The following is an 11,058-nucleotide window of genomic DNA, read 5'->3' as shown; positions in this document are numbered from 1 at the left end:
ACACAAAATCAAACTTATCACTAAAATTTATTATTTTTATATTACCTATTTTGTTTAATTTTTATTATTTAAAAAAGTCTAATCTAATAAATATGTTTGATTCTCATTTTTGTTTTATTTTATTAATATATAATATTTTTTTTTTCGTTTTGTATAATAAAAAAATCGGTTGTGCGGCCCGGTAGGAAATCTCATTTTTAGAATCTGGCCCGGCTGCTGAAAAGGTTGGCCAGCCATGGTTTACATGAAGCCAGGCGGGAACCGCGCCATTTTTCATAGAGAATTTTGGCAAAATTCATGAATTCAGGAGTGAAAACCTAACCTAACCTAACCTTACAAAATATAATACAGTATATTGGCTATTTTTTTAACGAAAAAAATATTCTTATGCACCTGCGCAGTTAAATTCAATGTGTGTGTAAGTACATTAGGTATACGTACATACATACATACAGAATTTAATAAAGTACAATTCATTTTTAATTTCAATTGAATTTCGAAGTTGCATTTCAGATGTAAATTGAGGGTATTAGGAATACAGCGGAAAACACATTTTGAAAATACCTGATATACTGGATTATTTGTTAGTTTGGGTTAGTTTAGGTTGGGTTAGGTTAGGTTAGGTTAACCTAACAAATAATCCAGTATATCGGCTATTTTCAAATTATGTTTTACGCTGTAGGTATTCCTCATAACCGAACTGTACCAAATAATGTACTAAAATAAAACGGGACTGCAGAACTACACGTAAAAAGCGGGAAAACGTGAATTCCGGTCACATAAAATCGAGGCTCCATTATAGTATATCACTTTAAAGGGGGGCGGTTCAAAAATACCAGTTGCTCCGGACCTCGTGTTTTCTTTGAATGCCCTGCTCAGCATACATACCTACATTTAATAACTCAACATTTTCTTTCATGTTTCACTGCGATGAAGCGGAAAAAATACATAAATCGCTTGATAATTATTTTTTAAAAACACTGCTGCTAAACAGCTTTCTATTACTAACAGTAAGTTGATCCAATCAAAGGAACACATTCGGCAAGGCTGTTGATTTCTTTAAAATACATATTATGTACCAAATCAATTTGAATATTTTTTTTCAATACACAATACAATTTACATTTTCCCGATATTTATGTTTTTTGTCAGTTCCTTCGAAAACATAATATTGGGGTTCCACTGTATGAGGAAGAAACTGTAAATAGTATGGTATAGTTTGTAGACGTGGTAGACATCCGAGGTAAGGTGCTGAAATTTGGAAAGAATGTATCCCTCAACCTTATTGACCAAAAAAAACAATATTTAACTACCCTATACTACTACTACTTCACCATGTTCGAACAGATTTATTTTTACGAGAAATAGATGTTAGCCATTTGCTCAATCTATTAGGTCCATACTGACTTCAAGCACAAATCGAAAACCAATGTGGGCCACGCTCAGGATTCGAACCTTGGACCCCACGACATTATAAGCCGACGCTTAAGCTGCTCGGCCATCGTGGGACTGACCCTATACTAACAATTCGCACCGTGATTGTAAAACCAAGGCATCTGCAAATCTTTCAATTTCGAGATCAAATGCAAAACAACTGCAAAAGTCGTGAACTTGATAATGTAAAAGTGAAGTAACTGAAAGAACATGCAATATAATGTAGATATCCAAATATTATGATTTTTTTTAGAAACTCTAATTCTCCTAACAAAACGAAGACTTCAAACCCTAATAGGTATATCCAAAATATGTCTTTTGCACTTGGTTTTACACTCACGGTGCGAATTGATATATCAGACAAAAGCCTAAAATTTAATGAATTGAACACCATCAAAATAATAGATCAATTTAGTTACCTATTGAATTTGCAAAATGGTTTATCTAGCAAAATAAAATTTTGCAATGATATAGGTAGGTACCCAAAAACTCATTTATATTTTATTGAAAATGTGTATTTATTACATATTATTTAACTCAACCATTTAGTTTATGTTTGTAGTGCTAATACAAAAAATGTATCTGGGGAATGTTTGCTTTTATATTCCGATGTGGCATGTCTAAATAGACGCGACAAAACAGCGCGGACGACACAAACGGACACTAATGATCCTAATAATTATTAGCGATAAAGGTGCTTTTAAACAATCAGTTTTGCTATCCAATCAGTCTCCGTTTCCGTCGAGTTGTCAGTTTAACTGACGTTTAAATGCAAAACTGAAGCGGTCGACTGAAACCAAAACGGAGACGAGACAGGATGAATTTTCTATCAGTTGTCGTGTCATATCCGTTTTTAGAATTGCCAGATAAATTAACGTGTAAATTAGTATGTTGCCATATGTTTAGTACTACTTTTCTAATTTGGATTGAAATATTATAATTTCTTTAAATATAGGTGGTCCTGCATTATACCAAACAATACATTTAGAAAGTAATTATAAAAATAATATTCATTTTTAGTGGATAAAAAATACGTAAATATACACCGCCTATTCCGAACTGAACTGGAAACTGAAACCTCGATTGAACGGACTTCTAATCTAAATACACTGCCGTTTCAAAACTGAACGGATCAAAACAGAAACGCCGACCGAATGGATAACAGAACTGACATCTAAAAGCACCTTAAGCCACGCTCATTCGATAACCACTTGTGGATGTGACTTAAAAAATAATGTCACGTGTTCGAATTTCTTGTTTCATGTAAATGGGCATCATCATCAGCCGGGGTCAATCCACTGCTGGATGAAGGTCTCCCCAAGCTTTCTCCAACTCTCTCGGTCCTGTGTCGTTCGCTGCCACGTATTTCCGCCGAACTTTACCAGTTCGTCAATCCAGCGGCTTTTAGGACGACCCTGTGGCCGTTTCGTACCCCTTGGGTACCACTGGATGACGGCATTTATCCAGCGGCCGTCCTTTCGGCGAGCAATGTGCCCCGCCCATCTCCATTTCAGCTGTTTGGCAACGTCTATTACATCGCGTACTCTTGTCTGCTTCCTAACCCATTCGTTCCTCTTACGGTCCTTTCGCGTGATGCCCAACATGAACCTCTCCATGCCTCGCTGTGTGACTCTTAGCCTTTGGACATCTCTCGTGTTGAGGGTCCACGTCTCGCAGCCATACGTGAGCACGGGTAGCACACATTGGTTGAACACCCTACGCTTAAGACATAATGGTAGGTCACTCTTGAAGATAATATTCAGACGTCCGAAAGCACTCCATCCCAGCTTTGTTCTTCGAGCAATTTCATCGTGCATGCTTCCGTCTATGGACACCTGACGTAGCTGCTGACTTGCTCGAGTTGGGTGCCAGAAATACAGATAATCGCAGGGTCCGAAAAACAGTTCCTTATCACTATCAAAATGGGTATAATTACCCGTATATAAACAATAATTCTTTAATCAAGAATTCATATTCAAAGTAGGCAGCTGAAACTTAGTGCTATGTACTGGGTAGTCCCAGAAGTACCTGACCTGACGTATAGATAGCAGTTGTTTGAAAATAATGACCATAATAGAAAGTACCAACCTTATAAAGCCTAAGATTGAAGTTTGATGACGCTACGTTGTTCAGTAATTATTTGTCAGCCATCAACAGTGAACGCTCTCAGTGAATTTGTAAACATGGAAAAAATTGGTCATAGTTATGTGATACAATACTTTCATTTGAAAGGCTTCAGTCCAACCAATATCAAAGTGGCGCTAGATTCTACTCTGGGGGTGTCTGCTTCTTTGTTTACAACAGTAACATATTGGGTGGCTGAGTTTAAACGTGGCTGTACGAGCTGCCAAGACGAACATCGCAGTGGTCGACCAAATGAGGTGACCACGCCAGAAATGTTGACGAAAATCCACAAAATGGTATGGGATGAACGTCGATTGAAATTGCGCGACCTAGTAGACATTTCAAAAAGTGCTGTACATCACATATTGACTGAAAATTTGGACATGAGAAAGCTGTGAGCAAGGTGGGTGCCGCGATTGCTCACAATGGAACAAAAACAGCATCGTGAGGATGTTTCAATCGAGTGTTTGGCAAAGTTTCACAGCAATAAAGCAGAGTTTTTGCGTCTATTCATAACCATGGATGAAACATGAGTCCATCACTTCACACCTGAGACGAAAGAACAGTCAAAACAATCGACTAAAAGGGGAGAATCGGCTCCAAAGGCAAAGACAGTTCCATCTGCAGGCAAGGTGTCAGTTTTTTGGGATGCGCGTGGGGTAATTTTCATTGATTATCTTCAGAAAGGAAAATCAATCAACGGCGGCGTGTATTATGCAAACTTATTGCAGTTTCAGTGATGAAATCAAGAAAAAACAACCGCATTTGGCGAAAAAGAAAGTTTCGTTTCATCAGGACAATTCATCAGTTCACACATCCGCTATCGCGATGGCCAAAATCAATGAGTAAAAGTTCGAATTGCTTCCTCACGCACCCTATTCGCCAGATTTAGCCCCCTCGGATTATTTTCTGTTTCCAAACTTGAAAAAATGGCTCGGTGGTAAAAAATTTGCCAACAATGAAGAGGTGGAGTCTGTGGTTGATGGTTATTTTCAAGAGCTCGACGGTTCTCACTATAAACAGGGTATCAAAGCTATTGAACATCGCTGGGAAAAGTGTATCGACCTAAAAGAATAGGAATAAAAATATTTTTTCCGAATTTTTTTGTGTTTTCTTTGTTAGGTCGGGTAGAATATATTTGAATTACATCATAAATAAACAAAAATTCTATTAGAGATAATCACATTAAAATTACATTATTTCATCATTAATAGTTATTGTAATTTCCATTGTCATTATTGTAATAATTTGGTGGAGGCGGGGGTCCCCTAGGCGGCATTGGAGGTCTGCCGCCAAAACCAGGTGGGGGCGGTCTCCAGGGGGGAGGAGGTCTGGCACCAGGCGGCGGAGGGGGTCCAAATCCTCCCGGTGGCCCACCGTACGGTCCTCCAGGGGGTCCTCCCTGCCACATGACTCGCGGGGGAGGAGGCGGTGGCATAGGAGGTGGTCCTCCGTGCATCATTCCAGGGGGCCCTTGCATTCCCATACCGGGCGGTCCCTGCATTCCAGGTGGACCCTGCATGCCAGGTGGACCCTGCATACCCGGAGGTCCTTGCATACCTTGCATGTTGGGCATAGGCGGCATGCCCATACCAGGTGGAGGTCCTGGGGGCATGTTTACAGGTGGTAACGGTGGTGGAGGAATACCAGCAGGGAATGGACCGGGGCTCGGAGGAGGAAGAGGTGGACCGGGAGTCGAAGGAGGGGGTGGGGGCATTAGAAGACCCATCGGGGGAGGGGGCATAGGCATAGTGGAAGGTGGCGCGTCGGCGAACAGCTGATGCGGTCGGTCTGCATGTGATAATGGATTTTGTGCAGCAAGTAATCTATAAAAAAAAAAAATGATAATAGACATAAACATTTGAGTCGCTTAGAATCATAACTCACATATTCCAAAAATGAGTGAGAGAGTCAAATAACTTTTTTTTTTTAAATATATATACCTAATACTCCTAACGTTGCAGACATACAGCATACTATGAGAAATAGAGCTCCCCGATTGGTTAGGAAGGCGTTGGTGACAAAACTCTATTCTTTGAAATATACGACATATTACACCAACAATGAACTTTGTCAACGATTTTCACATGGTTTAAATACTCAACTATTTTTCGGTATATAGATTAATTCATTTAGAATCACTTGGCATATTTAACTAAAAAACGACAAAATTGCAATATGTGAGTTATGATTCTAAGCGACTCATTTTATTTTTGACTAAATTTTTATGAGACAAAGCAGTGATGAGTAACCTTTATTTTCACAAGAGCCGTGTTAATATACATACATATTTTTCACATTCCTAATTATACAAACCGATTACCTATATTACAAAATAATAAAATCTTATCCATTCTTCTGACATATTATTATTGTAAAAGAAAATACTTGACGGGCTGCAGATTATTTCGTGGCCAAAATGCAACCCATGAGTTGTTGTATAGTCACAATCTATCAGTGGCGAAGGGTGGAGGTAGGCTGTTAAGATTCGCTATAAATAGTGCACACTAAACTTTGTTAGGCATATGTATTTGTTTTTATTGAACTAAGACTACAATTTACAGATGGTGTTAGTTAGTTTTTAAAAATCAATTAAACCCTGCCTAAACGAAACCATAATAGATTTGGTCTAATTTGGGCGATACGACAAAATTGTGCACACTTTTTCATTCATAGTTATTTGTTTTCGTTGGATTAAAACTACATATTAGACATATTGTTGGTTCATTTTTTTAATTCATTAAGCCCTGCGTAAACCAAACTAGAATAAATAAAAAATATTATTCTATCTATAAAATACTCAAAGTTATGTATGATTTAATTGCATAATTTTAGATATTTTATAGATAGACATGTATTTTTTGACTATTATCTATTATGGCTTGGTTTCTCAGGGTTTAATTGAATTTTAAAATCTAACCAACACTATCTGTAAATTGTAGTCTTATTTCAATGAAAACAAATATGTATGTCTGAAAAAGTTTAATGTACACTATTTATGGCGGATCTTAACAGCCTACCTCCACCCTTCGCCACTGCAATCTATTACCCTCAATTAATGGTATTGAAGAAAATGTAACAATATTTCACGATTTACCTTTCTGCAGCAGATCCGTGTCTCTCCCCTTTGACATCCTTTTTATAAGCGTATGAAACTGAGATGGGTCTATTGCAAAGGTATTGACTGTTCATGGCTTCGATTGCTGCATCACTGGCGTCAAACGATGCAAAATTTATGAAGGCAAACGCTTTTGAGTTTCCTGTATCGGGATCTCTCATAACCTAAAATAGAAAATATCACAAACATTACTTAGAAGTATTTGTAGCTTGTCTAGAATGAGTATCATCTTCAGAGTCCCAAAAGTGCATCAGAAAAAATCATTGTCTGTTAAGTTTGGTAGGATAGTTGGTGAAAAAGATACATACAGTCGAACTTGCTTATTACGATCACGGAAATAGCGAGATCTCGGATGTAATGAGGAAACATTCGTTGACATTTTAGTTTATGATTTTCTCCATACATTTATTCACTTTTATAACGAGCTACTTCTCGGGTATACTGAGCAAAACTGTTAATGTGTCGATCGTTTAAGAACATTTTCGATCCTAAGCAATCAAATTCGACCGGGCAGTTAACTAGATTGATGCCGCTGGGATCGGATTACGTTTATGACACTAGTTAAGTGTCTAAGTACCTAATTGGTGTTTTCGCCAACAGCATTGAAAAAGAAAAATGTTATATAACGAATAATGCTTATAACGAGCAAATTCAGTCGGTCCCATCTTCCTCGTAATAACCAAGTTCGGCTGTACTCGAAACAAATAAACTTTTTTTCAAATTGCCCTTATAACTGGCAACTCTATTAAATACAGTAAGATCATGCGATTGTTTATTTAAATAATGACAGTTCATTGTATAAAAAAAACCTTTGGTTTGTAACACTAATACAAGGCATTTTTATTTCTCAGCGTGGCCCTGGACAATGGCTAATAAATATCAGAGGATGCGTGTGATGTTTGCTAAAAATTAAGAATATACTGCAATGGTTTTTTGGCAAATGGACACGAATCTACACTGCCCTTCTTAGGAAGAAGGCAGTAACTCGCAAAATTTGTGAAATTGAGTTATGAATGCCATCCATTAGGTAATTTTGAAAGCTATATATTCTGTTCACTTTAAAATCAGTATTATCACTAAAATAACGTTAAAATCCTTAGTGAAAAAATAGACATCTTCTAAAATAATACATTTTTTTAGCAAAAAGGCAGTAATTACACATATTCATTGCAGTTACTGCTTGTTTATTATTAATTTGTTTGTATTTTAACTTCCTACTAATAAAAATTACTACCGTTTTTCATTAATTCACAGTACTAAAGTTTGAGAAAAAACACATTATGTCATTTATCTCGAAAGTGTGCGAGAGTCAGTTACTGCCTTCTTCCTAAGGGCAGTACAGTCCTGGCTCTAAGCTTGACGCAGCATGATTGATAGGCACATCTGACAAAATCTACGCAGAGCAGTTATTTCCATTCAGCGGCATGGAAAATAGTCTGGGCAAATTTCAATAATAATTTTTGCTTCAGCCATTGATATATTATTCTACAAAATATACAAATTCATAAAATATATGATCAGAAAAATAAGTACTTTTTCCAGAAAAGGCCGGACACCTGACAAAAATCTGTAAGAATCATTCTAATCACAATGTAGGTAGAGTTCAGTTTTAAGTATTATCATCATAAGCCGGGGTAGATTCACTTCTGAATGAGGGCCTCCATTAGCTCTATCCACTCCTATCAGTCTCCAGTTCTTTGCTGCCAGCTACATCCATCAAACTTTACGAGGTCGTGTATCCAGCGGGTTTTAGGGCGTCCCGGTGGGCGTATAGAGCCACTTTGGTACCACCGTATGTCGGCATTTGCCCAGCGGTTGTTTACTCGCCGAGCGTCATGTTCAGCGCATTGCCATTTCATGTGCTTATTTCGCGATATGCCCAACATGCACCTTTCCAGGCCACGTTGCGCTACTCATAATTTTTTGATTTCTCCTACATTAAGAGTCCATATTTCACATGGATACGTGAGCACACATAAGTACAGTATAATCTCGTTTTTACGTCCCCGGAATTCACGTTTTCCCGGCAATTGCGTGTATTTTTTTCAGTCCCGATGTATTTCAGTACATTTAATACCCGCATTTACGTTTTTCTTTCCCGCGATTTACGTCGGAAATATTCAAAATATGCGAGTTACGCGCACTTGACAATGATTGGGTCGTGACATTCGAACGATTTTTCAATAAAAATTTTAATTGAATGTTGTTTTTTAATAAAACGTTATTTTTTTAGAAACATAAAATTTAAATGTTCTTTTTTTCAATACCCCCCTTTTACATTTTACCTCCAATTAGGTTTTTTTTCTTCAGTCCCTTAAAAAACGTAAAATAGGGGTTATACTGTATATACAATAAGTAATTCTCATAAAAATAAATTATTTTCTTTTATTTTAAATTAAAGTAGCAATAAAATTGACATATACGAATTACTCAATGTGGTATGAAAATTGACCCTTAATATAATGAGGGCAAAGTTCATTTTTTCATCACTTTCATCCGTATTTATTTGTTTATTATTACGAAAGAATAACTCTTTCAAAGAAGAAGAAAGAACGATTCTGGCAGACTATTTTTTAGGGCAAACTAAAATTTTGTGGTAATTTTATTTTTCGAACACTTTATTCATATAATAATACGTCAATGACTTGAACGATCTAATTTCTAAGTGAATCAAAAAATTTAATAAGTTGTTTAATACGATTACAATACAGTACTTATTACATAAGTACACAATTGTTTTTATTTTTTATATTCACCTTTGGTGTTTGTAATATTACTCCAAATGCTGAAAATGTATCGTAGAGAAGTTTCTCATCCACTTCAGGATCCAGATTTCCGATAAATATATTAGCCCCTACGTCCAAATTTTTCTGATGTGCTGATGCCTTATTGACTCGTATCGGTTTTCCATACAGCTTTATCATGTTCATAATCTTGATGGCGTAATCAGCATCATCTTCACCGAGGAACTCAACAAATCCATAACCCTGGTGCATTTGCGTCACCCTATCCTTGGGCATATGAACATTAACTAGAAAAAACAATGTTCATAAAATCATCTTGTTAAAAAAATACACAATGTTTTTATTATCTAGCAGTGGTGTAGGTTCTTACCATAGACTAATATACTAATTATACTAGTTCTTACTAAGCAGCTATTTTTTTAATAACAACAATCGTCAGGTGTTTGAATTTGGAACTAAGCTCATCACTGTATAAAAAATATTGAATGATATGTCAAATGTTAGCATATACTGGTGGATCTATAATAGTAAAGTGTGAAAATTATAAGTTGAAGTGTCATGGCCGCCGTGCCGTCGTGGCGCTGCGATATATTATAAAAGGATTCTAAGTATTGTAGTTCTCGAAACGGTTCTCGAAATGAATAATTAATATATAATTAGTATTATTACCTGAGCAACAGACATATTTACATAATATAATAATTTAATAATTATCGCAGTGTACCTATACCTATTTCAATAGCGAAGGGTGGAGGTAGGCTGTGGAAATTCAACATAAATATTTCACACTAAACTTTGTCAGTCATACTTAAGTATTTGTTTTCATTCAACTAAGAATGCAAATCGCAGATGGTAATACAATTTGCCAATTTGCCGAGATTACAATTATTGAATATTTACAACAAACAACTAACCTACTGGTCCTGCTTGTACGAACAGCTCCCACATAAGACTCTCCTGTACCTTGTCGTCCAAGCCCCCAACGTAAATAGTGGCATCTGAAAATATCACATTTATTTTTTACAATGAGCTTTTTTAAAGCATGGTGCGTGAATACTTTCATTATTATAAAATACAGAAACGTATTAACAACGTAAGTTTAACCTCAATCTGTTAACTTCACAACACAAAATATAAGACTTTTAAAATGATATTAAGAGATTTCAAGATTTGCAATAGTATAGATAAAACAGTATATTAGAATGGTGAAGACATTTTCGCGTTGTTTATAGTCAAAATAAGACAATTTACCTTGATTTCTTTCAGCTATAGGACCGGCTGCCATTTTCAAACATACATGTACGAACCATCGAGAATAGAGGCGGGAACTGTCATTTTCATTATCATAGATAATGTCATTATATTATTCAAAATAGCAACATTAGATTGAAGACTGCACCGCAGTGTTGCCATGTCTACTAAATTTCAGTAGATCTACTGATATTTTTTGCCAATATACTGAATTTTTGATTTTTTTTCGAAATTCAAGAAATCTACTGATATTTGTGTTTCTCCATAATTGTAAGTTTACTGATGATTATTTTAATAATAAACTTGAAATGATTTACGCACGATCTTTTTTAATGTGTTACACTTCTAAATTGACGAAGAAAGCACTGTAACTCTACCCAAGAGCGC

At 36.3% G+C, this 11,058-nt stretch overlaps 1 protein-coding gene across 1 annotated transcript; it reads right to left on the bottom strand.

The window, feature by feature from the left end:
• Positions 1-4,651: 4,651 nt before the first annotated feature.
• LOC147073688 (splicing factor 3B subunit 4-like) lies at positions 4,652-10,723 on the bottom strand. The gene is made up of 5 exons (XM_085944195.1): positions 10,672-10,723; positions 10,335-10,418; positions 9,433-9,707; positions 6,656-6,840; positions 4,652-5,384 (listed from the first exon to the last, which is right to left on the bottom strand). The coding sequence occupies exons 1-5, from the start codon at positions 10,703-10,705 to the stop codon at positions 4,766-4,768; spliced, it is 1,197 nt and encodes a 398-aa protein (XP_085800321.1). The 5' UTR covers positions 10,706-10,723; the 3' UTR covers positions 4,652-4,765.
• Between the last annotated feature and the right edge of the window lie 335 nt (positions 10,724-11,058).

Source organism: Rhyacophila brunnea, unplaced genomic scaffold (genome assembly GCF_057557595.1).
Source record: "Rhyacophila brunnea isolate RB1 unplaced genomic scaffold, BYU_Rbru_1.0 scaffold_17, whole genome shotgun sequence".
Classification (NCBI taxonomy): Eukaryota; Metazoa; Arthropoda; class Insecta; order Trichoptera; family Rhyacophilidae; genus Rhyacophila; species Rhyacophila brunnea.
This window is presented reverse-complemented; position numbering and strand designations above follow the sequence as displayed.